This window comes from Oncorhynchus mykiss, chromosome 17, assembly GCF_057628025.1.
Source record: "Oncorhynchus mykiss isolate SJ-2025 chromosome 17, ASM5762802v1, whole genome shotgun sequence".
Lineage (NCBI taxonomy): Eukaryota > Metazoa > Chordata > Actinopteri > Salmoniformes > Salmonidae > Oncorhynchus > Oncorhynchus mykiss.
In genome coordinates this window covers 56767036-56789256 of record NC_143038.1, presented here as the reverse complement: position 1 = coordinate 56789256, position 22221 = coordinate 56767036, and the positions used below count along the sequence as shown (strand labels likewise).

Sequence of the window (22221 nt, the reverse complement as noted above, 5' to 3'; positions counted from 1 at the left end):
ATTTGGTCAATATCAAAAGTCTATCTCAATACTTTGTTATATACCCTTTGTTGGCAATGACAGAGGTCAAACGTTTTCTGTAAGTCTTCACAAGGTTTTCAAACACTGTTGCTGGTATTCTGGCCCATTCCTCCATGCAGATCTCCTCTAGAGCAGTGATGTTTTGGGTCTGTTGCTGGGCAGCACGGACTTTCAACTCCCTCCAAAGATTTTCTACCTATGATGAAAATTACAGGCCTCTCTCATCTTTTTAAGTGGGAGAACTTGCAATTGGTGGCTGACTAAATACTTTTTTGCCCCACTGTATGTACACACAAAACAAATGAGTAAAAAAGGATACCCTACAGCAGTTTCATTTCAATATATTAAATTCACTTAGGGGAAAGAAGAAAAAATATGTCCACCATTCCACAAGAACAGGGCATGAGAAGCCAAAGCTTTTTCCACTCTTAATTAGTTTAGGAAATGAAGGAAGCAAGACTAATAAAACTGAACTGATTCCATCATTTCCGGGATGCGTCAACATTGGCCACCTAAATACCTGCACATTGAGAGAGGGGGTAGAAAAGTTATCTTTCCCTCACTGGAAGCTGCGGTCTATCGAGGGCAAATGCCTTAATCCAGTTTGGCTTTAAGCTATCACTCCAGGGACTAGAGGTCGGCCGATTATGATTTTTCAACGCCGACACCGATTTAATCAGACGTTTTTTTTTACATGTATTTATTTATTTGTAATAATAACAACTACAACAATACTGATTGAACACTTTTAGTTTAACTTAATATAATACATCAATAAAATCCATTTAGCATCATTGCCCATCGCTCCACAAAATAAATAATCAAACATGTTCAATTTGGTTTAAATAATGCAAAAACAAAGTGTTGGAAAAGAAAGTAAAAATGCAATATGAGCCATATAAGAAAGCTAACGTTTCAGTTCCTTGCTCAAAACATGAGAACATATGAAAGCTGGTGGTTCCTTTTAACATGAGTCTTCAATATTCCCAGGTAAGAAGTTTTAGGTTGTAGTTATTATAGGACTGGGAAGCGCACTGGAGGCCTGGTGCATGGAGCCGGCACAGGTGGCACCGGACTGTTGACACGCACTTCAGGGAGGGTGCGGGGAGCTGGCACAGGACGTACCGGACTAGGAAGGCGCACTGAAGGCCAGATGCGTGAAGCCGGCACAGACTTCACCAGACTGCTGACAGGCTCTTCAGGTCGAATGTTGAGCAGAACACACTTGACCAACATCTCTCTCTCCCCCAACTTCTCCATCACCTCCCTGACGGTCTCTGGCTCTTTCCTCTGCTCAGCCGCCAGCTCCATGTTCCCCCCCCCCCCCCCCCCCCTGGTGCGTGGAGCCGGCACAGATGGCACCGGACTGATGACACACTCTTCAGCACGCCTGCGCTGTAGCCTACTCCTCGCCTCCACCTCTCTCCGGTATCCCTCATTGAATTCCTCCACCGTCTGCTATTCGGGCTCTGGCACTCCCCGCTGCTCAGTCGACCACCCCATGTGCCTCCCCCCCCAAAAACATCTTGGGGATTCTGTGGCCGCAGCCCCCGGCGTCGTCACTGTCCTTCTTGATCTTTATGCGATTCCCGCAAGGAAGGGTCTCGCATCCACTCCTGATCTCCTCCCAGGTCCAACTCACCTTCTCCTCCTTGGCACGCTGCTTGGTCCTTGCTTGGTGGGATATTCTGTCACGATCGTGATGAAAGACGGACCAAGGCACAGCGTGATTATAGTTCCACATCTTTATTTAAGTGAAACTTTTACAAAACAATAAACCAACAACGAAACGTGAAAGTAGTGGTGCTACATGCACATACACAAAACAATATCCCACAAAGCAGGTGGGAGAAAGGGCTTCCTAAATATGATCCCCAATTAGAGGCAACAATTACCAGCTGCCTCTAATTGGGAACCCTACAAATCACAAAGATAGAAAATAAATGACTAGAACACCCCCCTAGTCACGCTCTGACGTAAACACCTGACCTAAAGAACTGAGGGCTCTCTATGGTCAGGGCGTGACATCTATACCATTTGTATTTCATATACCTTTGACTATTGGATGTTCTTATAGGCACTTTAGTATTGCCAGTGTAACCGTATAGCTTCCATCCCTCTCCTCGCCCCTACCTGGGCTTGAACCAGGAACACATTGACAACAGCTACCCTTGAAGCATCGTTGCCCATCGCTCCACAAAAGCTGCGGTCCTTGCAGAGCAAGGGGAACAACTACTTCAAGGTCTCAGAGCGAGTGACGTCACCGATTGAAACGCTATTAGCGGGCGCACCCCGCTAACTAGCTCCGGAGTTGATAGGCTTGAAGTCATTAACAGCTCAATGTTTGAAGCACAGCGAAGAGCTGCTGGCAAATGCAGGAAAGTGCTTATTTAAATGAATGCTTACGAGCCTGCTGCTGCCTACCACCGCTCAGTCAGACTGCTCTATCAAATATCAAATCATAGACTTAATTATAACATAATAACACACGGAAATACAAGCCTTAGGTCATTAATATGGTCAAATCCAGAAACGATCATTTCGAAAACAAAACGTTTTTTCTTTCAGTGAAATACGGAACCGTTCCGTATTTTATCTAACGGGTGGCATCCATAAGTCTAAATATTCCTGTTACATTGCACAAACTTCAATGTTATGTGATAATTACTTAAAATTCTGGCAAATTAGTTCGCAACGAGCCAGGCGGCCCAAACTGTTGCATATACCCTGACTCTGCGTGCAATGAACACAAGAGAAGTGACACAATTTCCCTAATTTAATATTGCCTGCTAACCTGGATTTCTTTTAAATAAATATGAAGGTTTAAAAAAATATACTTCTGTGTATGGATTTTAAGAAAGGCATTGATGTTAATGGTTAGGTACAGTCGTGCAACGATTGTGCTTTTTTTTTTTGCAAATGCACTTTTGTTAAATCATCCCCCATTTGGCTAAGTTGGCTCTCTTTGTTAGGAATAAATAGTCTTCGCACATTTCAAAACGAGCCAGGCGGCCCAAACTGCTGCAAATACCCTGACTCTGTTGCACAGAACGCAAGAGAAGTGACATAGTTTCCCTAGTTAAAAGAAATTCATGTTAGCAGGCAATATTAACTAAATATGCAGGTTTAAAATATATATACTTGTATAATGATTTTAAGAAAGGCGTTGATGTTTATGGTTAGGTACACATTGGTGCAAAGACAGTGCTTTTTTCGCGAATGCGCTTGTTAAATCACCCATTTGGCGAAGTAGGCTATGATTCAATGATAAATTTACAGGCACCGCATCGATTATATGCAACGCAGGACACGCTAGTTAAACTAGTAATATCATCAACCATGTGTATTTAACTGGTGATTATGTGAAGATTGATTGTTTTTTATAAGATACGTTTAATGGTAGCTAGCACCTTGGCTCCTTGCTGCACTCGCATAACAGGTAGTAAGCCTGCCACGCAGTCTCCTCGTGGAGTGCAATGTAATCGGCCACGATCGGTGTCCAAAAATGCCCATCACTGACTGTTATGAAAACTTGAAATCGGCCCTAATTCATCGGCAATTCCGATTAATCGGTCGACCTCTACCAGGGACCACCAGGACTGGCTCTTTACAAAATGGTGGAACCCACATCTGGAAACAGACTGCCAATCAAATGGAGAGAGGGGCCATGGGTTCATGAGAGGAACGGGGACCCTGCATCCTTCTCATTCTTTCTCTTTTCTCTGCACTTTATATGCACTTACTTCTTCCCTTTTCCTCTATCCCGGTCACTCCACCCTGCCTCACATACATGCTCGCATAGACACATGAATGGGAATAGAAGGTTAAAAGTGCCAAATCTATTCCTGATGATAAATTGAGAACCTTACACACGCACAATAGGCCATGAAGCCCAACCTGTATCCCTCCTGTAAGCCTTGAGGCAGGACAACGAAGGGGAAAGGGTTGACTTTGGATGAAAAGCCCCAGCCGGATGGGAGCTACAGGCACCACACTGTCTGCTGTTTCACCATAGTGATATTAGACCCGCGGTGAGATCTCCAAAGGAAACAAAAGCAGGATTTGGGTTTTATAAACGCAATAATGTCCAAGGAAGCCCCCCCTACTCCTCCCACCCTACCCCCTTGATTTACGCCCACACACACACACACACACACACACACACACACACACACACACACACACACACACACACACACACACACACACACACACACACACACACACACACACACACACACACACACACACACACACACACACACACACACACACACACACAGCCACCTTAGATGCAGTACCTGTGACCAAAAACACTAAGGTAACCTGCCTAAATGACTACCAACCCGTAGCACTCACGTCTGCAGCCATGAAGTGCTTTGAAAGGCTGGTCATGGCTCACATCACGACTCCAACACCATCAAGTTTGCCGATGACACAACAGTGGTAGGCCTGATCGCAGAAAACGATGAGACAGTCTATAGGGAGGAGGTCAGAGACCTGGCCGTGTGGTGCCAGGACAACAACGTCTCCCTCAACGTGATAACGACAAAGGGGATGATTGTGGACTACAGGAAAAGGAGGTACGAGCACACCCCAATTCTCATCGATGGAGATGTAGTGGAGCAGGTTGAGAGCTTCAAGTTCCCTGGTGTCCACATCACCAACAAACTATCATGGTCCAAACACACCAAGACGTCCAAGTCGTGAAGAGGGCATGACAAAGCCTATTCCTCCTCAGGAGACTGAAAATATTTGGTATCCTCAAAAGGTTCTACAGCTACACCATCGAGAGCATACTGACTGGTTGCATCACTGCCTGGAATGGCAACTGCTCAGCCTCCGACCGCAAGGCACTACGGAGGGTAGTGCGTACGGCTCAGTACATCACTGGGGCCAAGCTTCCTGCAATTAAGGACCTCTATACCAGGCGGTTTCAGAGGAAGGCCCTAAAAATTGTCACTGGCTTCAGCCACTCTTGTCATAGACTGTTATCTCTGCTACCGCACGGCAAGCGGTACCGGAGCGCCAAGTCTAGGTCCAAAAGGCTTCTTAACAGCTTCTACACCCAAGCCATAAGACTCCAGAACAGCTAATCAAAGGGTTACCCAGACCCGTCTTTTACGCTGCTGCTACTCTGTTTATTATCTATGCATAGTCACTTTAACTCTACCTACATGTACATATTACCTCAATTACCTCAACTAACCGGTGCCCCCACACATTGCCTCTGTACCGGTACCCCCTGTATGTAGCCTCGCTATTGTTAATATACTGCTGCTGTTTAATTATTTGTTTATTTTATTTTCTATTTTTTACTTTACACTTATTTTTCTTAATACTTCTAAAAGCATTGTTGGTTAAGGGCTTGTAAATAATCATTTCACTGTAAGGTCTATTCGGCGCATGAGACAAATAAAATGTGATTTTAGTCTTTATCTCCCTGTTGATTTGTCCTGCCCTCCCCAGGGTACTGAAATGCCTGTCCAAATCATGCTAAACAAAGCCTTGCTAAAGCCGGTATCCCAGAGCACTGAAGGGATTCAGGGGAAATCAGATACAGCCATGTTGTCATAACATTTACAACTCAGAATGCAGAAGAATCTTATCTAAAGAGAACGTTACCATAAGCCTCCACGTTTAGAAGCTGCACACAAATGGAACGTCACTCACACACAAACACTTAGCTCATGCACTCGGTTCAACAGTAGAGTTATGTCTGCAAAGTGCTCACAAACAACAAAACGGCAGTGAAGAAAGCTTTCACCCTTTAATACTTATGCCAACAGGTAAACTGTGAATAAGCCTGCTTTCTACAGTCAACTCCTGTGATTTAAGGCAAGGTTAAGCCAAAGAGACTGACTCCTAACTGGAGCATCTACTGGGTCCTCAGCAGTGCTCTGTCTGACCAGCACAACACAACCACCCTTCACCTTGCCTGACCTCTGCTCTCCTGGTCAGTATTCCTACAGACCAGAAAGGTCCAAAGAGAAACCATGGTAGAAAGTTTTGTTTAAAAAAAAATAGAAAATTGTGTTATTTACTGAGTAGAAGGCTACCTACCCTACACTCAAAAACAAAAAGAAAGGAGTACCACCTAGAACCTAAACAGTTATTTGGCTGTCCCATAATAGTTTGGTTACAGGTAGAACCTTTTGGGTTCCATGTAAAACCCTTTCACCGAGAGTTCTATGTGGAACCCAAAAGGGTTCTCCTATGGGGATGGCCAGAAAACCATTTTTTTCTACAAGTGTATGAGCAATTGAGACACTGAATGAGTCAAAGTCAGCATAATGAGTGTATTAGCATTACAGTGCAGTGTCAGATAAATCAGAGTAAACCTAAACAAGCAGCTGTTTAATTATTGTGTTTAGGTCATGTTCATGGGAGATGTGTTGAGTAAAAAACTATTTAGAAGGTATTGTAAGATAAGAGCTTCTGTGTCAAGACTGGGTCATCGATTGTGCAAAGGTGAAATAAACGTTTTTTTTTGCTTTTAAAAATAAAGTGAGCAAATCGCGAAATATATGTTTTATATCATGTAGGCTAAACGATAACATATCAATTAATATCCATCGAAATGAATGGATACGTCTCTGGATATGGTGATAAGGAGGACATACCAAGATTGACAAAGCTCATCACCATATCCGCGTCATTGAGGAAAATACTGTTTTGCTGGGTCACCATCTGGGGCCCCTGGGTCGTTAAAACGGGCTTATAATATGAAACGTCTGCTGGCTGTTGTCCGTCCGTGGAAATAGCGTTGTACAAATCCAGCATGAACATCGGGGCAGCGTTTTGTTTGGTGTAGATATGCGGCCGGGGCCGGTGGGGCAGCCCCAGGATGGAGAGGATTTCCCGCTGCATCTCCCGGCGCTCCTGGCTCCTCAGACGGCGCTGGATGAAGCTGGAGTGAACCTCGTTATCAAGAGTGATGTTAGACAAAGTTGTCTCAGCCAAAATACAATAACCCCACGCAAGAAGCAGCGCCGAAGCTCGTCGACGCAATAAAGTCACCATTTTCAAATTAATGCGTGTAATTAATTGATTGATACAAAGATAGAGATATGCTATCTAAAATTACTGTCCCAAGTCCTCATGCATTGGAGAGCGAGCTTCGACCCTGATAGCCTACTTTAGAAGCTGAATCAAACATCAGCCAATCATCATCAGCTTTGGTGCGCACTGCAATGTCAGGCAAGGCTCCCCTCCTGCCACCGGACTTTACTGAGTTGCAGTATCTGAGGGGAGGGGTCGGTGGGCTTTGGCATGGGATTTCCCTATCCCTATGGTGGCGGTGGGGGGGTCGACGACATTTGAGGACATTTTTGCACCTCCATCTTGATAATAGAATAATGGTTGGGGACAAATTTACCCGCGATAACCGTTTAAAACCTTTATTGTCCTATCAAACCTTTGTTTGGACATGATTACAACACCTGCAACAGTTGATAAACTTTTGGAATTATGACTTAACTAAAACAAGAAGTCAGTCGTTTAAAGTACTGAAGTAAAAATACTTTAAAGTACTACTTAATTAGTTTTTTGGGGTATCTGTACTTTACTATTTATTTTTTGGCAACTTTTACTTCAGTACATTCCTAAAGAAAATAATGTACTTTTTACTCCATACATTTTCCCTAACACCCAAAAGTAGTCCTTACATTTTGACAGGAAAATTACTCTAGTAGTATTTTACTGGTGTCACGATCGTCGTATAGAGTAACCCAAAGCGCAGCGTGGTGTGAATGCATACTTTAATGATTGACGAAAAACATGAAGTACACTAAACAAACAAAACAAACTAACAAGACAAACGTGACCGCTATCGAAACTCTGTGCAAACATGCAACATAACATAGACAATAACCCACGAACCACAATACAAAACGGGCTACCTAAATATGGTTCCCAATCAATCAGAGACAACGACAAACACCTGCCACTGATTGAGAACCATATCAGGCCAAAACACATAGAAACAAACTAACTAGACATGCAACATAGAATGCCCACTCATATCACACCCTGACCAAACAAAACATAGAAACAAACAACACAAATAATGGTCAGAGTGTGACAGTACCCCCCTCCCCCCCTTAAGGTGCGGACTCCGGCCGCAAAACCTACCTATAGGGGAGGGTGTGGGTGGGCATCTGGCCGCGGTGGCGGCTCTGGCGCGGGACGTGGACCCCACTCCACCATAGTCATTTCCCTCTTCAAGGCCCAGAGTGGTGACCCTCGCCTCCTAATTAAAGGCCCCACTGGACTGAGGAGCGCCTCTGGACTGAGGGGCAGCTCCGAACTGAGGGGCAGCTCCGGACTGAGGGGCAGCTCCGGACTGAGGGGCAGCTCCGGACTGAGGAGCAGCTCCGGACTGGCTGACGGCTCCTGGCTGACTGGCGGCTCTGGCGGCTCCTGGCTGACTGGCGGCTCTGGCGGCTCCTGGCTGACTGGCGGCTCTGGCGGCTCAGGACAGATGGGAGACTCTGGCGGCTCAGGATAGACGGGAGACAGGCGGCTCAGGACAGACGGGAGACTCTGGCGGCTCAGGACAGACGGGAGACTCTGGTGGCTCAGGACAGACGGGAGACTCTGGTGGCTCAGGACAGACGGGAGACTCTGGCGGCTCAGGACAGACGGGAGACTCTGGCGGCTCAGGACAGACGGGAGACTCTGGCGGCTCAGGACAGACGGGAGATTCTGGCGGCTCAGGACAGACGGGAGGCTCTGGTGGCTCAGGACAGACGGGAGACTCTGGCAGTGCTGGGCAGGAGGAAGGCTCTGGCAGCTCTGGGCAGGAGGAAGGCTCTGGCAGCGCTGGACAGGCGGGAGCACCTGTAGGGATGAGACGGAGAGACAGCCTGGTGCGGGGGGCTGCCAGTGGAGGGCTGGTGCGTGGAGGTGGCACCGGATAAACCGGACCGTGAAGGCGCACTGGAGATCTTGAGCAACGAGCCTGCCCAACCTTACCTGGTTGAATGCTCCCCTTAGCCAGGCCAGTGCGGCGAGGTGGAATAGCCCGCACTGGGCAGTGCTGGCAAACCGGAGACACCATGCATAAGGCTGGTGCCATGTATGCCGGCCCGTAGAGACGCAGATGCGTAGAGCCGGCTTCATGGCACCTGGCTTGATGCCCACTCTAGCCCGGCCGATACGAGGAGCTGGAATGTACCTAACCGGGCTATGCACACGCACCGGGGACACAGTGTGCTCCACCGCATAACACGGTGCATGCCCGGTTCCTCTCTCTCTCCAGTAAGCACAGGAAGTTGGCACAGGTCTCCTACCTGGCTTCGCCACACTCCCTGTGTGGCCCCCCCCCCCAATACATTTTTGGGGCTGCCTTTCAGGCTTCCAGCCACGCTGCTGTGCTGCCTCCTCATACCGGCGCCTCTCTGCTTTCGCTGCCTCTAGCTCTGCTTTGGGGCGGCGATATTCCCCTGGCTGTGCCCAGGGTCCTTCGCCGTCCAGAATCTCCTCCCAAGTGCATGAGTCCTGCGTTCTTTGCCCCTGCTGCTGCTGGCCGTACCACGCTGCTTGATCCATTGTTGGTGGGTTATTGTCTATGTTATGTTGCATGTTTGCACAGAGTTTCGATAGCGGTCACGTTCGTCTTGTTAGTTTGTTTTGTTTGTTTAGTGTACTTCATGTTTTTCGTCAATCATTAAAGTATGCATTCACACCACGCTGCGCTTTGGTCTACTCTATACGACGATCGTGACAACTGGGTGACTGGGTGACTTTCTATTAAGGTATCTTTACTTTTACTCACGTATGACAATTGAGTACTTTTTCCACCACTGAAATTGTGCACCTGGTAAACTTGCAGGCTGGTGTGCAAGCAATGTATCATTATGACCACAGGTTTATCTACTTTAAGCCTTTCATATAGAGAATATTTACATTTTCTTATAGCTCCCTTTACAAAAAAAGATTGCAGAGTGCAGTTTAACTGCAGTACAATGCAGTATAACTGCAGTTCAACTGTAGTACATTGAAGTACACTGCAGTTATTCTGCAATTATTGCGTCCAAAATACCACAGTTCACTGCAGTTACTGCACTTTTACTGCAGTTTCAGAACTGCAATCTTTTTTCGTAAGGGTCTGCATGTACACATACCTATGCACTCACATCCACACGCAAAAGGACACAAATGTAAAAGTTACAAGAGCTGAAAGCACCTGTTTCCAGTAGGTCAATCCAGACTTAAAGTTTCTACTCCAGCATCATTTTGGGCAGCAAGTGAAGCATGTGACAGTTAGGGATATTTGATGACTTCTTGGCACAGCATTAACTCCTGCTGTGTCTGTGCCCACCTTTCCCATTATGGCAAGAGGCCTCAGGCCTGGCATCCAGCGGCATCCCCTCTGCTGGGGGCCATCCCAGGATTCCCTACTGTGCTCTACTGTTGAGATAAAATACATTCCAAACACTATAGTGAACTAAACACTGATTCCCTTTTTTAGGCTTTATTATCTATGCATAGTCACTTTACCCCTACCTACTGTACGTGTCCATATTACATCAATTATCTTGACTAACCCGTACCTCCGCACTTATTATCTTGACTAACCGGTACCCCCTGTATATAGCCTCATAATTGTTATTTTATTGTATTACTTCATCTTTTTACTTTAGTTTATTTACCAAATATTTTCTTACTCTGCATTGTTGGTTAAGGGCTTGTAAATAAGCATTTCACTGTAAGGTATACACATGTTATTTTCTTTTTGAACAGTTAATTGGGGATCTGATCAAAAACAATTATTTCTCCTTCTATACCCCTCTGAAAAGTTTACATCCCTCCAACAATATCAGTCTGAAGAGCATGCTTTTTTAATTTTCTATTTAACTAGGCAAGTCAATTAAGAACAAAATCTTATTTACAATGACGGCCTACTGGGGAACAGTGGGATAACTGCCTTGTTCAGCAGCAGAAAAACAGATTCTTACCTTGTCAGCTCGGGGATTCAATCCAGCAACATTTCGGTTACTGGCCCAACGCTCTAACCACAAGGCTACCTGCCGCACCTGCCACCCCTGCCGCCTTTTCAGCCTATGATATTAATAAATCACAAATCCCAATAGTATTTTTCTAGGGCCCATTACTCCCCTGTGGTCAATGAAAAGGTAATGGGGGATAATCCCCTAATCCGTCGTTCGCACCTGCGGACACCTTTGAACCTTAACAATGAGTCAGGGTCCTCCCTTGTTGTGTGCGTGAACAGCAGCACTGTGGAGACACATGACAAGGGAGGTGCTAATGTTGCCGCTGAATTACAGGACAAGGTGCGAAGTACCCCACAGCGAGGGGTTGTTTGTGTGGGAGGAGGATGTGGAGAGGCTGAGAACCTGTGGCAATATTCCAACCAGACAAAGCACCCACAAGCCTTACAGACACCCACACTCACACACTCATCTTTTCTATTGTTCACGTTTTTAATAAATGGGACTGCAGATTGATTTGAATGTAGTGGCACTGTACGTAACTTCTGAAAATCCACAGCGTAGAAAGAAAACCCCTCATTTGCAGTCCTTGAGCCACTGAACTGAAATGACCTCCTGGCTATGTTATTCTAATGAAGTTCCATTCAAGTAACATGCATACATACTTTCACACCCAAAATAGCAAAAATAACTATGCAAAGGTACGCGTGTGGTGTATGTGGAGAGACCTCATGCCAAGAACAAAGCCAGTTGTTACCCACATCCAGCTGCCTCAGTCCAAACCATGTCCCAGTCAGAAGTTATGTCTCATGGATTCGGGTGGAAATAATCCCTTATTCACATGGCTGGATTAATCTAAAGGAAAATATCAAAAGACATGGTTTTCACATGTGGCTAAACTCATATCTTGCCCTATGACAAACAAAACTTCTCATTGGGTGTCATTGCTTGCATTTAAATAGTTTCAGTTATGATTTCAAAACAACTTCCCACTGGGCACACACTGGTTCAATCAAATACTGTTTCCACGTCATTTCAATGAAATTACGTTGAACCAACGTTGAATTGACTTCTGTGCCCAGTGGGTTCTAACTATCACACATTCAGACATTTTAATTTGGGTTCTAATTCAACCACTTTACGTTGGGTTAGAGGATGCTGAGGAAGTTTTATATTTTATAGCTGCTGAGAACAACCATGGAAAACAACATTCCCTGAACTCTTTACTGCAGCATCTGCAGCATTTAGTGTTACATACACAGTCACATGCTGCCCTCTTGTGAATCAATGTGGTAATCGGGAATGTGAACCAAGACTACAGTAGTACATTTCTTTCCTCCTCACTGATCTAATAAAAAAGTTGTATATGCTCAATATTTGGGCTGGATAATAGTCCATGACTGAGAAGAAGGTCAGGTCAGCTCAACAATGTTGCTTATTATCATTTGCCACAACACTGTACATGGTCCTGAAAGTTGTATTTTTAAATTAGACAGGAATTGACGTAGTTCAGGCAACAGTGGCTAATGCAAATGTTTCATAACAGTATGTGTTACCGCCACTCAGTGTGTATCCATTAGTACTTTTATTATTATGTGTTTTACTTTTCTATTATTTCTCTATTTTCTTTCCGTCTGCATTGTTGTAGTAAGCATTTTACGGTCCGCTTCATCGGACTACTTCTGTATCGAGCGCATCACTGGTACTTCCTGTTTGAGTTTTTGCTTGTAAGCAGGAGGTGTTATGGTCTTATTTGCCAAAGGAAGGGCAAGGTAGAGCCTTGCATGCGTTTCTGTTTATGGAGTAAAGGTGATGTAGAATTTTGTCGCCTCTAAGTGCACAGGTGACATGCTGGTAAAAATGTCCCTGCATTAAAATCACCAGCCACGAGAAACGATCCCTCTGAATGTGCATTTTTTTGTTTGCTTATGGCCCTATACAGCTCATTGAGTAAGGTCTTAGTGCCAGCATTGATTTATCATATTACGGGATTTTTCCATTGGTGCTATGATTGGTTAGCTGGGTCCCAGATCTGTTTGCACTATCATGTCAACTCCTTGTAATATTTGGCATGACAAGAAGTGACAAGGAGTGCCATGATGGCACAGTCACGAATCCAATGATTTAGTTGGGGTTGTTTACTTTATTGTGTCAGTATTTGTCTAAAATGTGATTGTGATACCCATTATGAGAATAAACAGAGGAGTTGATGTGCTCTTGTCAGTCATTTAAATATTTGTGCTTTTACTTGAATTAATATGAGATACAGTTGAAGTCGTAAAAATGTATATACACTTAGGTTGGAGTCATTAAAACTCATTTTTCAACTTCTCCACAAATTTCTTGTTAACAAACTATAGTTTTGGTAAGTCGGTTAGGACATCTACTTTGTGCATGACACAAGTCATTTTTCCAATAATTGTTTACAGACAGATTATTTCACTTTTAATTCACTGTATCACAATTCCAGTGGGTCAGAAGGTTACATACACTAAGTTGACTGCGCCTTTAAACAGCATGGAAAATTCCAGGAAATTATGTCATGGCTTTAGAAGCTTCTGATAGGCTAACTGACACAATTTTAGTCAATTGGAGGTGTACCTGTGGATGTATTTCAAGGCCTACCTTCAAACTCAGTGTCTCTTTGGTTGATATCATGGGAAAATCAAAAGAAATCAGCCAAGACCTCCACAAGTCTGGTTCAACCTTGGGAGCAATTTCCAAATGCCTGAAGGTACCACGTTCATCTGTACAAACAATAGTACGCAAGTATAAACACCATGGGTGTCACGCCCTGACCATAGAGAGTCTTTTTATTTTTGTTAGGTCAGGGAGTGACTAGGGAGGGTGTTCCTATCTAGGTGTTTAATTTTCTATGTTGGCCTGGTATGGTTCCCAATCAGAGGCAGCTGTTTATCTTTGTCTCTGATTTGGGATCATATTTAGGCAGCCATTTCCCCATTGTGTTTTGTGGGATCTTGTTTCTGTGTAGTTGCCTGTGACCACTGCTTGAGCTTCACGTATTGTTTATTCTTTTTTCTTTTTTTTTGTGCGTTTGACTATCAATAAAATATGTTGAACCGATTCCATGCTGCGCTTTGGTCTGAATGATCCTACGACGATCGTGACAATGGGACCAAGCAGCCGTCATACCACTCAGGAAGTGAACATACTTTGGTGCGAAAAGTACAAAACAACAGCAAATGACCTTGTGAAGAGCAGGAGGAAACAGGTACAAAAGTATCTATATCCACAGTAAAGCGAGTCCTATATCAACCTAACCTGAAAGGTCACTCAGCAAGGAAGAAGCAACTTCTCCAAAACCGCCATAAAAAAGCCAGACTACGGTTTGCAACTGCACATGGGGACAAAGATCAAACTTTTTGGAGAAATGTCCTCTGGTCTGATGAGACAAAAATAGAATTGTTTGGCCATAATGACCATCATTATGTTTGGAGGAAAAAGGGGGAAGCTTGCAAACGGAAGAACACCATCCCAACTGTGAAGCACGGGGAGTGGCAGCATCATGTTGTGGGGGTGCTTTGCTGCAGGAGGAACTGGTGCACTTCACAAAATAGATGGCATCATGAGGTAGGAAAATTATGTGGATATATTGAAGCAACATCTCAAGACATCAGTCAGGAAGTTAAAGTTTGGTCGCAAATGGGTCTTCCAAATGGACAATGACCCCAAGCATACTTCCAAATTTGTGGAGAAATGGCTTAAGGACAACAAAGTCAATGTATTGGAGTGGCCATCACAAATCATTGACTTCAATCCCATAGAAAATCTGTGGGCAGAACTGAAAAAGAGTGTGCGAGCAAGGAGGCCTACAAACCTGACTCAGTTACCCCAGCTGTGTCAGGAGGAATGGGCCAAAATTCACCCAACATATTGTGGGAAGCTTTGGAAGGCTACCCGAAACGTTTGACCCTCCATGTAGGCAGTAAAAGGGTCCAGACCAATTGGCAAAATGGGTATTGTAGCCCAAGAAATTGGCTGATGGACCTCTTCAGCTAGCCGGGAGGGGGGCCTAGCTCGGGGCTAGCTCCAGGCTAACTGGTGCTTGCTTCGGGACAGAGACTTTAGCCAGGAGAAGCCACTAGGATAGCAGCTAGCTAGCTGCAAAGATCCGGTGTAAAGGTTCAGAACTTGCGGTAGGAATCCGGAGATGTGGAGATGTTGTAGAGGGGGAAAAAACAGTCCGATATGCTCTAGACCGCTAGTGGGCCACAGCTAGCAGGCTAGCAGATGGGCATTCAGGGGACGTCACGACAGAGGAGCCTGTTGAAACCCCCTCGGTAGTAGCTAGTTAGCTGGCTAGCTTCTGTTGGGGGTTCCGGTTCTAAAGTATAGAAAATAGCAGATCCATACCACACTGGGTGAGGCGGGTTTCAGGAGAGTATGTTGAAATTGAGGTTAAAAATATAAACAATATATACGAAGATTTTATTTATTTATAAACGTGACATGACAAGACAACGACAAAGACGTCTGACTGCTACGCCATCTTGCATTACCAGGACATGTACTCAGAGCATGCACTGACCAACTGGCAAGTGTCTTCACTGAGTCTGTAATACCTACATGTTTCAAGCAGACGACCATAGTCCCTGTAGCACTCACGTCTGTAGCCATGAAATGCTTTGAAAGGCTGGTCATGGCTCACATCAACACCATTATCCCAGACCCTCTCCAATTTGCATACCGTGCCAACAGATCCACAGATGATGCAATCTCTATTGCACTCCACACTGCCCTTTCCCACTTGGACAAAAGAAACACCTACTTGAGAATGCTATTCATTGACTACAGCTCAGCGTTCAACACCATAGTGCCCTCAACGCTCATCCCTAAGCTAAGGACCCAAGTACAAAACTCCTCCCTCTGCAACTGGATCCTGGTTTTCCTGGCGGGCTGCCCCCAGGTGGTAAGGGAAGGCAACAGCACGACTCTGAGTTTGAGTTTAGTTTGAATTTATTTATATTATTATTTTTTACAGGGACAGTGCTCATTAATCAACGTTTCAGTAAAAGTGCCGGTTTTAGCCAGCTGGCTAATTTTCAACCGCAGTCCCTGGCCAGGTTATTTAAAAAAATTACAATATAGACAATCATTGAGCAGTGAGCACACGCAGAACAACATAGGACAAGCAAGACATAGCATACAGACAGAGCAACATAGGAGAAGATGGACGTAGCATACAGACAGAGTAACATAGAACAAAAAGCAACAAGACAAAATTCATAAAAGCAACAAAGCGACAGACAACAGACAACATGGAAAGCGGCTATGTTCACAAAAATGATTGACCTTCAGCCATGTCTTCATGCATTTTGTGAAAGTGTGATATGTGGTGCAGTTGTGTGTGTCTGATGGCAGTGTATTCCAGACATGGGAAGCTCTCACAGAGAAAGCGGATTTACTAAAAGTGCTTTGCCTTAAGGGAACTGTTGCCATTTGTTTGGATTTTCTGTTTAACAAAAATACTGAGTGGAGGGAGAGCCAGGCCATTTAGGATCTTGAATACAAGACATGCATCAGTGTATTGCACAAGATTTTCCAAACTCAGGAGCTCATGCTTTCTGAGGATGTAACAGTGATGATGGCTATTGGGCTTTCTATCAAGCACTCTGAGAGCCTGATTGTAGACACACTGAATAGGTTTTAATGTTGTACAGCAAGCAGCTCTAACACCATCGTTAAGTTCGCCGACGATACAGCGGTGGTAGGCCTGATCACCGACAACAATAGACAGCCAATAGGGAGGAGGCCAGAGACCTGGCAGTGTGGTGCCAGGACAACAACCTCTCCCTTAATGTGATCAAGACAAAAGGAGATGATCGTGGACTACAGGAAAATATTCACATCGACGGGGCTGTAGTGGAGCAGGTTGAGAGCTTGAGAGCACCAAGTTCCCTGGTGACCACCTCATCCAAACACATCAAGACCGTTGTGAAGAGGGCACAACAACTTCTATTCCCACACAGGACACTGAAAATATTTGGCATGGGTCCTCAGATCCTCATAAAGTTGTACAGCTGCACCATCGAGACTGGTTGCATCACCCCTGACTTGCTGTCGGATGCAGTACACCACTCGGGCCAAGCTTCTTGCCATCCAAGACCTCTGTACCGGTACCCCCTGTTAAGCCCTGCTATTGTTATTTACTGCTGCTCTTTAATTACTTGTCATCATCTACAAAATAGCTTCCAACACTCTACTCACAGCAAACTGGATGCAGTCTATCACAGTGACATCCGTTTTGTTACCAAATCACCTTATACCACCCACCACTGCGACCTGTATGCTCTAGTCGGCTGGCCCTCGCTACATATTCGTCGCCACACCCACTGGCTCCAGGTCATCTATAAGTCTATGCTAGGTAAAGCTCCGCCTTATCTCAGTTCACTGGTCACAATAACAACACCCACCCGTAGCACACGTTCCAGCAGGTACATCTCACTGATCATCCCCAAAGCCAACACCTCATTTGGTCACCTTTCCTTCCAGTTCTCTGCTGCCAGTGACTGGAATGAATTGCTAAAATTGCTGAAGTTGGAGAATTGTATTTCCCTCACCAACTTTAAACATCAACTATCTGAGCAGCTAACCGATCGCTGCAGCTGTACACAGTCCATCTGTAAATAGCCCACCCAATCTACCTACCTCATCCCCATACTGTTTATATTTTATTTACTTTTCTGCTCTTTTGCACACCAGTATCTCTACTTGCACATCATCATCTGCTCATTTATCACTTCAGTGTTAATCTGCTAAATTGTAATTATTCGCTCCTATGGCCTATTTATTGCCTACCTCCTCATGCCTTTTGCACACACTGTATATAGACTTTATAGACTTTATTTTTTCTACTATGTCATTGACTTCTTTATTGTGTTATTGGCTTGTTTATTGTTGACTCCATGTGTAACTCTGTGTTGTCTGTGTCACACTGCTATGCTTTATCTTGGCCAGGTCGCAGTTGCAAATGAGAACTTGTTCTCAACTAGCCTACCTGGTTAAATAAAGGTGAAATAAAATTTTAAAAAATAAAAACTTGTTTTTCTTATCTCTTGTCTCTTTTTTTTAGGTATTTTCTTAAAACTACATTCTTGTTTTAGGGCTTGTAAGTAAGCATTTCACTGTAAAGTCTGCACCTGTTTTATTCAGAGCATGTGACAGCTGAACAGTTAATCAAATGACTACCCAGGCTATTTGCATTGGCCCCCATTTTTTTTACGCTGCTGCTATTGGCTGTTTATTACCTGTGCATAGTCCCTTTACCCCCTACCTACATTTACATATTACCTCAATTACCTAGACTAACCTGTACCCCTGCACATTGACTCACTACCGGTACCTCCTGTATATAGCCTCATTATTGTTATTACTATCTTTTTACTTTAGTTAATTTAGTAAATATTGTCTTAACTCTTATCTTTCTTAAAACTGCATGGTTGGTTAACGGCCTGTAAGTGAGCATTTCACGGTAAGGTCTACCGTATTGTATTCGGCGCATGGGACAAATAAGATTTGATTTGATAAATACCAGACCAGCCCAGTACAACTCAGCCTAGCTTGTCTCAGTTTGACCTAATAGTATGAATCAGGCAATAGTGTGTTCCTCAATGCATGGTCACACCATAGACTTATGGGTCACACCATTGAGTATTAGCACACAAATCAGCAAAAATACACTACCAGTCAAAGTTTTTCTTTATTTTCTACATTGTAGAATAATAGTGAAGACATTACAACTATAAAATAACAAATATGGAATCATGTAGTAACCAAAAAAGTGTTAAACAAATCAAAATATATTTTATATTTGAGATTCTTCAAATACCCATTCTTTGCCTTGATGACAGCTTTGCACACGCTTGGCATTCTCTCAACCAGCTTCACTTGGAATGCTTTTCCAACAGTATTGAAGGAGTTCCCACCTATGCTGAGCACTTGTTGGCTGCGTTTCCTTCACTCTGCGGTCAGACTCATCCCAAACCATCTCAATTTGGTTGAGGCCGGGGGATTGTGGAGGCCAGATCATCTGATGCAGCACTCCATCACTCTCCTTCTTGGTAGAATAGCCCTTATACAGCCTGGAGGTGTGTTGGGTCATTGTCCTTTTGAAAAATAAATGTTAGTCCCACTAAAGGCAAATCAGATGGGATGGCGTATCGCTGCATAATGCTGTGATAGCCATGCTGGTTAAATGTGCCTTGAATTGAATAAAGCACAGACAGTGTCACCAGCAAAGCACCCCCACACCATCTCCATGCTTTACAGTTGGAAATATGCATGAAGAGATCATCCGTTCACCCACACCGCATCTCACAAAGGCACTGTAGTTGGAACCAAAAATCTCAAATTTAGACTCCAGACCAAAGGACAAATTTACACCAGTCTAATGTCCATTGCTCGTGCTTCTTGGCCCAAGCAAGTCTATTCTTATTATTGTTGTCCTTTAGTAGTGTCTTCACTATTATTTTACAATGTAGAAAATAGTATAAATAAAGAACACCTATTCCTTCAAGGGTTTTAAAACTTTTGACCGATAGTGTATATCCAATCTAGGCTTCCCTGTGCATGTTGGGATGGCACCGGGTCATAAACTACATCCTGAGTCAACTACATAAAAGCAGTTCTCTGTAAAATTCTCAGAGCCCAATATCGAATGTCTACCCAGAGACCAAGAGGCATCTTTTCCCATGTTGGAGATCCACTGCGCCAAAGTCTGCAGATCGGTTTCAATGGAACAATTTGGAATGTCAACCTAACCTCAACAACAGAGGAATTACTCACGGAAGTGTCAACAGGATAAAATAAGACAAATAAATTAAATTAAACTTGGTACTTACAATTGGAATGTTATGCTAATGCCATTGTACCTTGCTGCAATATGATACTTAAAAGTTGACATCCTCCGGGTCTGTGTCTGTCTGTCTCTGCAATGAATGTGAAGATTACAAGGCTTGAATGCTGGTTTATATGGTGTTCTGGATCTAGAAAGGTGGGGGTCTTTCTATTGGTTGCTTCTGTCCATCTATCAGAATATGAAGCCATCTGACAAAGCAGGGAATTGAAAGTTGTGACACCATTGCTTGATCAATGCCATGTATGCTGAGGAGGGTGATGCCTCAAGACAAAGGGTGGCTTCATGTGCTCGTGGGAAATGGGAAACTCGGAAGTGGGAAGTCGTAAGTCCTAAGTCCGACAAGAATGTGTTCATTTGCCTTTGAAGTCGGGTCAATTCTTCAACCAGTAAGATTGTAGTTAGCTTGATAATCTAGCTAAAATGGCTAATAATAAAGTTAGTTAGCTTGCTTAACATTGACATGTCAAAATAGCTACATTCTCCATATTGATAACGTTGTAATTGTCAAAAAACTGAGTTGTCATCTTTTTGTTGAAAAGGTAAAAGATCAGTGGTGAAACGTCACAACTTGGCACCTCAGGTAACAACATTTTCTCAGAGTTTCCCACTACTAATTCCGACTTGGAGGGTCGTTCAAGTGAAATTTCCCACTGGGAACTAGGAGCTTGTGATAACTCTGATAGCATGTAAACGTGGCAAAAAAGCTGCGGGGAAACATGTTGCATTATAATATTAATTGAAGCACATTACTTCCCCTTTGATCTTGATTCACATGTGAAATGGGCAAGCTAGAGCAAGTTTATCGCCAAGGTTTCTCTTTAGATGTGCACCTTGAGAGTTTTTTATTCTGTGATCACATGCTGAGAAAAGTTGTTATTCTATGTTACTTCTGTAAAAGTATATTGTGGGTGTGCAGGCTTCCCAAAACCCACCCAATTCAGTAATATTACTGAAATTATAGTCATGTTAAATTGAAATTAATAGAATGTAATCCTCAACCCACACCATGTTAGTAGTGTCAGGTAATTTGGAAAAATTCTGAAAACATTTCAAAACCAAGTAGCCTACATTGTCAGTCTGATTTCCAATCAGAAGTTTGTATCATTGCATGCAGTTTCCATTTTAAATTACAATAAATAGTGCCTTGCGAAAGTATTCGGCCCCTTTGAACTTTGCGACCTTTTGCCACATTTCAGGCTTCAAACATAATGTCACGGTTTTCAGTATGTGAAGGAGAGTCGGACCAAAATGCAGCGTGTCTATTGCGATCCATGTTTAATGAAGAAACACACTAAACACAAACACTACCAAAACAATAAACGTAACGAAAACCGAAACAGCCTATACTTGTGTAACCTAACACAGAACAAGGCCATCAGGACACTAAGGACAATCACCCACGACAAACTCAAAGAATATGGCTGCCTAAATATGGTTCCCAATCAGAGACAACAATAAACACCTGCCTCTGATTGAGAACCACTCCAGACAGCCATAGACTTTGCTAGATCACCCCACTAGCTACAATCCCAATACATACACACCAAAACCCCAAGACAAAACACACCACAATACAAAAACCCCATGCCACACCCTGGCCTGACCCAATACATGAACACAAAATACTTTGACCAGGGCGTGACAGAACCCCCCCCCCCCCCCCCTAACTCCCGAACGCACCTCAAAACAATAGGGAGGGTCCGGGTGGGCGTCTGTCCATGGTGGCGGCTCCGGCGCGGGACGTGGACCCCACTCAGTCAATGTCTTAGTCCCCTCTCCTCGCGTCCCTGGATAGTCCACCCTCGCCGCCGACCATGGCCTAGTAGTCCTCACCCAGAACCCCACTGGACTGAGGAGCAGCTCGGGACTGAGGGGAAGCTCGGGAGTGAGAGGAAGCTCGGGAGTGAGAGGAAGCTCGGGAGTGAGAGGAAGCTCGGGAGTGAGAGGAAGCTCGGGAGTGAGAGGAAGCTCGGGAGTGAGAGGAAGCTCAGGCAGGTAGATAGATCTACCAGATCCTGGCTGGCTGGTGGTTTCAGCAGATCCTGGCTGACTGGCAGATCCTGGATGAATGGCAGATCCTGGCCGACTGGCAGTTCTGGCAGATCCCGGCTGACTGGCGGATCTGGAAGAGTCTGGTTGACTGGCAGATCTGGAAGAGTCTGGTTGACTGGCAGATCTGGAAGAGTCTGGTTGACTGGCAGATCTGGAAGAGTCTGGTTGACTGGCAGATCTGGAAGAGTCTGGTTGACTGGCAGATCTGGAAGAGTCTGGCTGACTGGCAGATCTGGAAGAGTCTGGCTGACTGGCAGATCTGGAAGAGTCTGGCTGACTGGCGGATCTGGAGGAGTCTGGCTGACTGGCGGATCT

General features: G+C 44.5%; 1 protein-coding gene across 2 annotated transcripts in view; it reads right to left on the bottom strand.

Moving 5' to 3' along the window:
- LOC110494536 (bone morphogenetic protein 7) overlaps positions 1–22221 on the bottom strand; it is an 82556-nt gene that overhangs the window by 10223 nt on the left and 50112 nt on the right. Inside the window, exon 1 of one of the 2 annotated variants that reach the window (XM_021569672.3) lies at positions 6645–7241. The exons of the other annotated variant lie outside the window; for it this stretch is intronic. Coding sequence (XP_021425347.2) covers positions 6645–7044 — 400 coding nt within the window. The 5' untranslated portion in view covers positions 7045–7241. Of the gene's footprint in view, positions 1–6644; positions 7242–22221 lie in introns of those variants that run through there. 2 annotated transcript variants of the gene reach the window in all.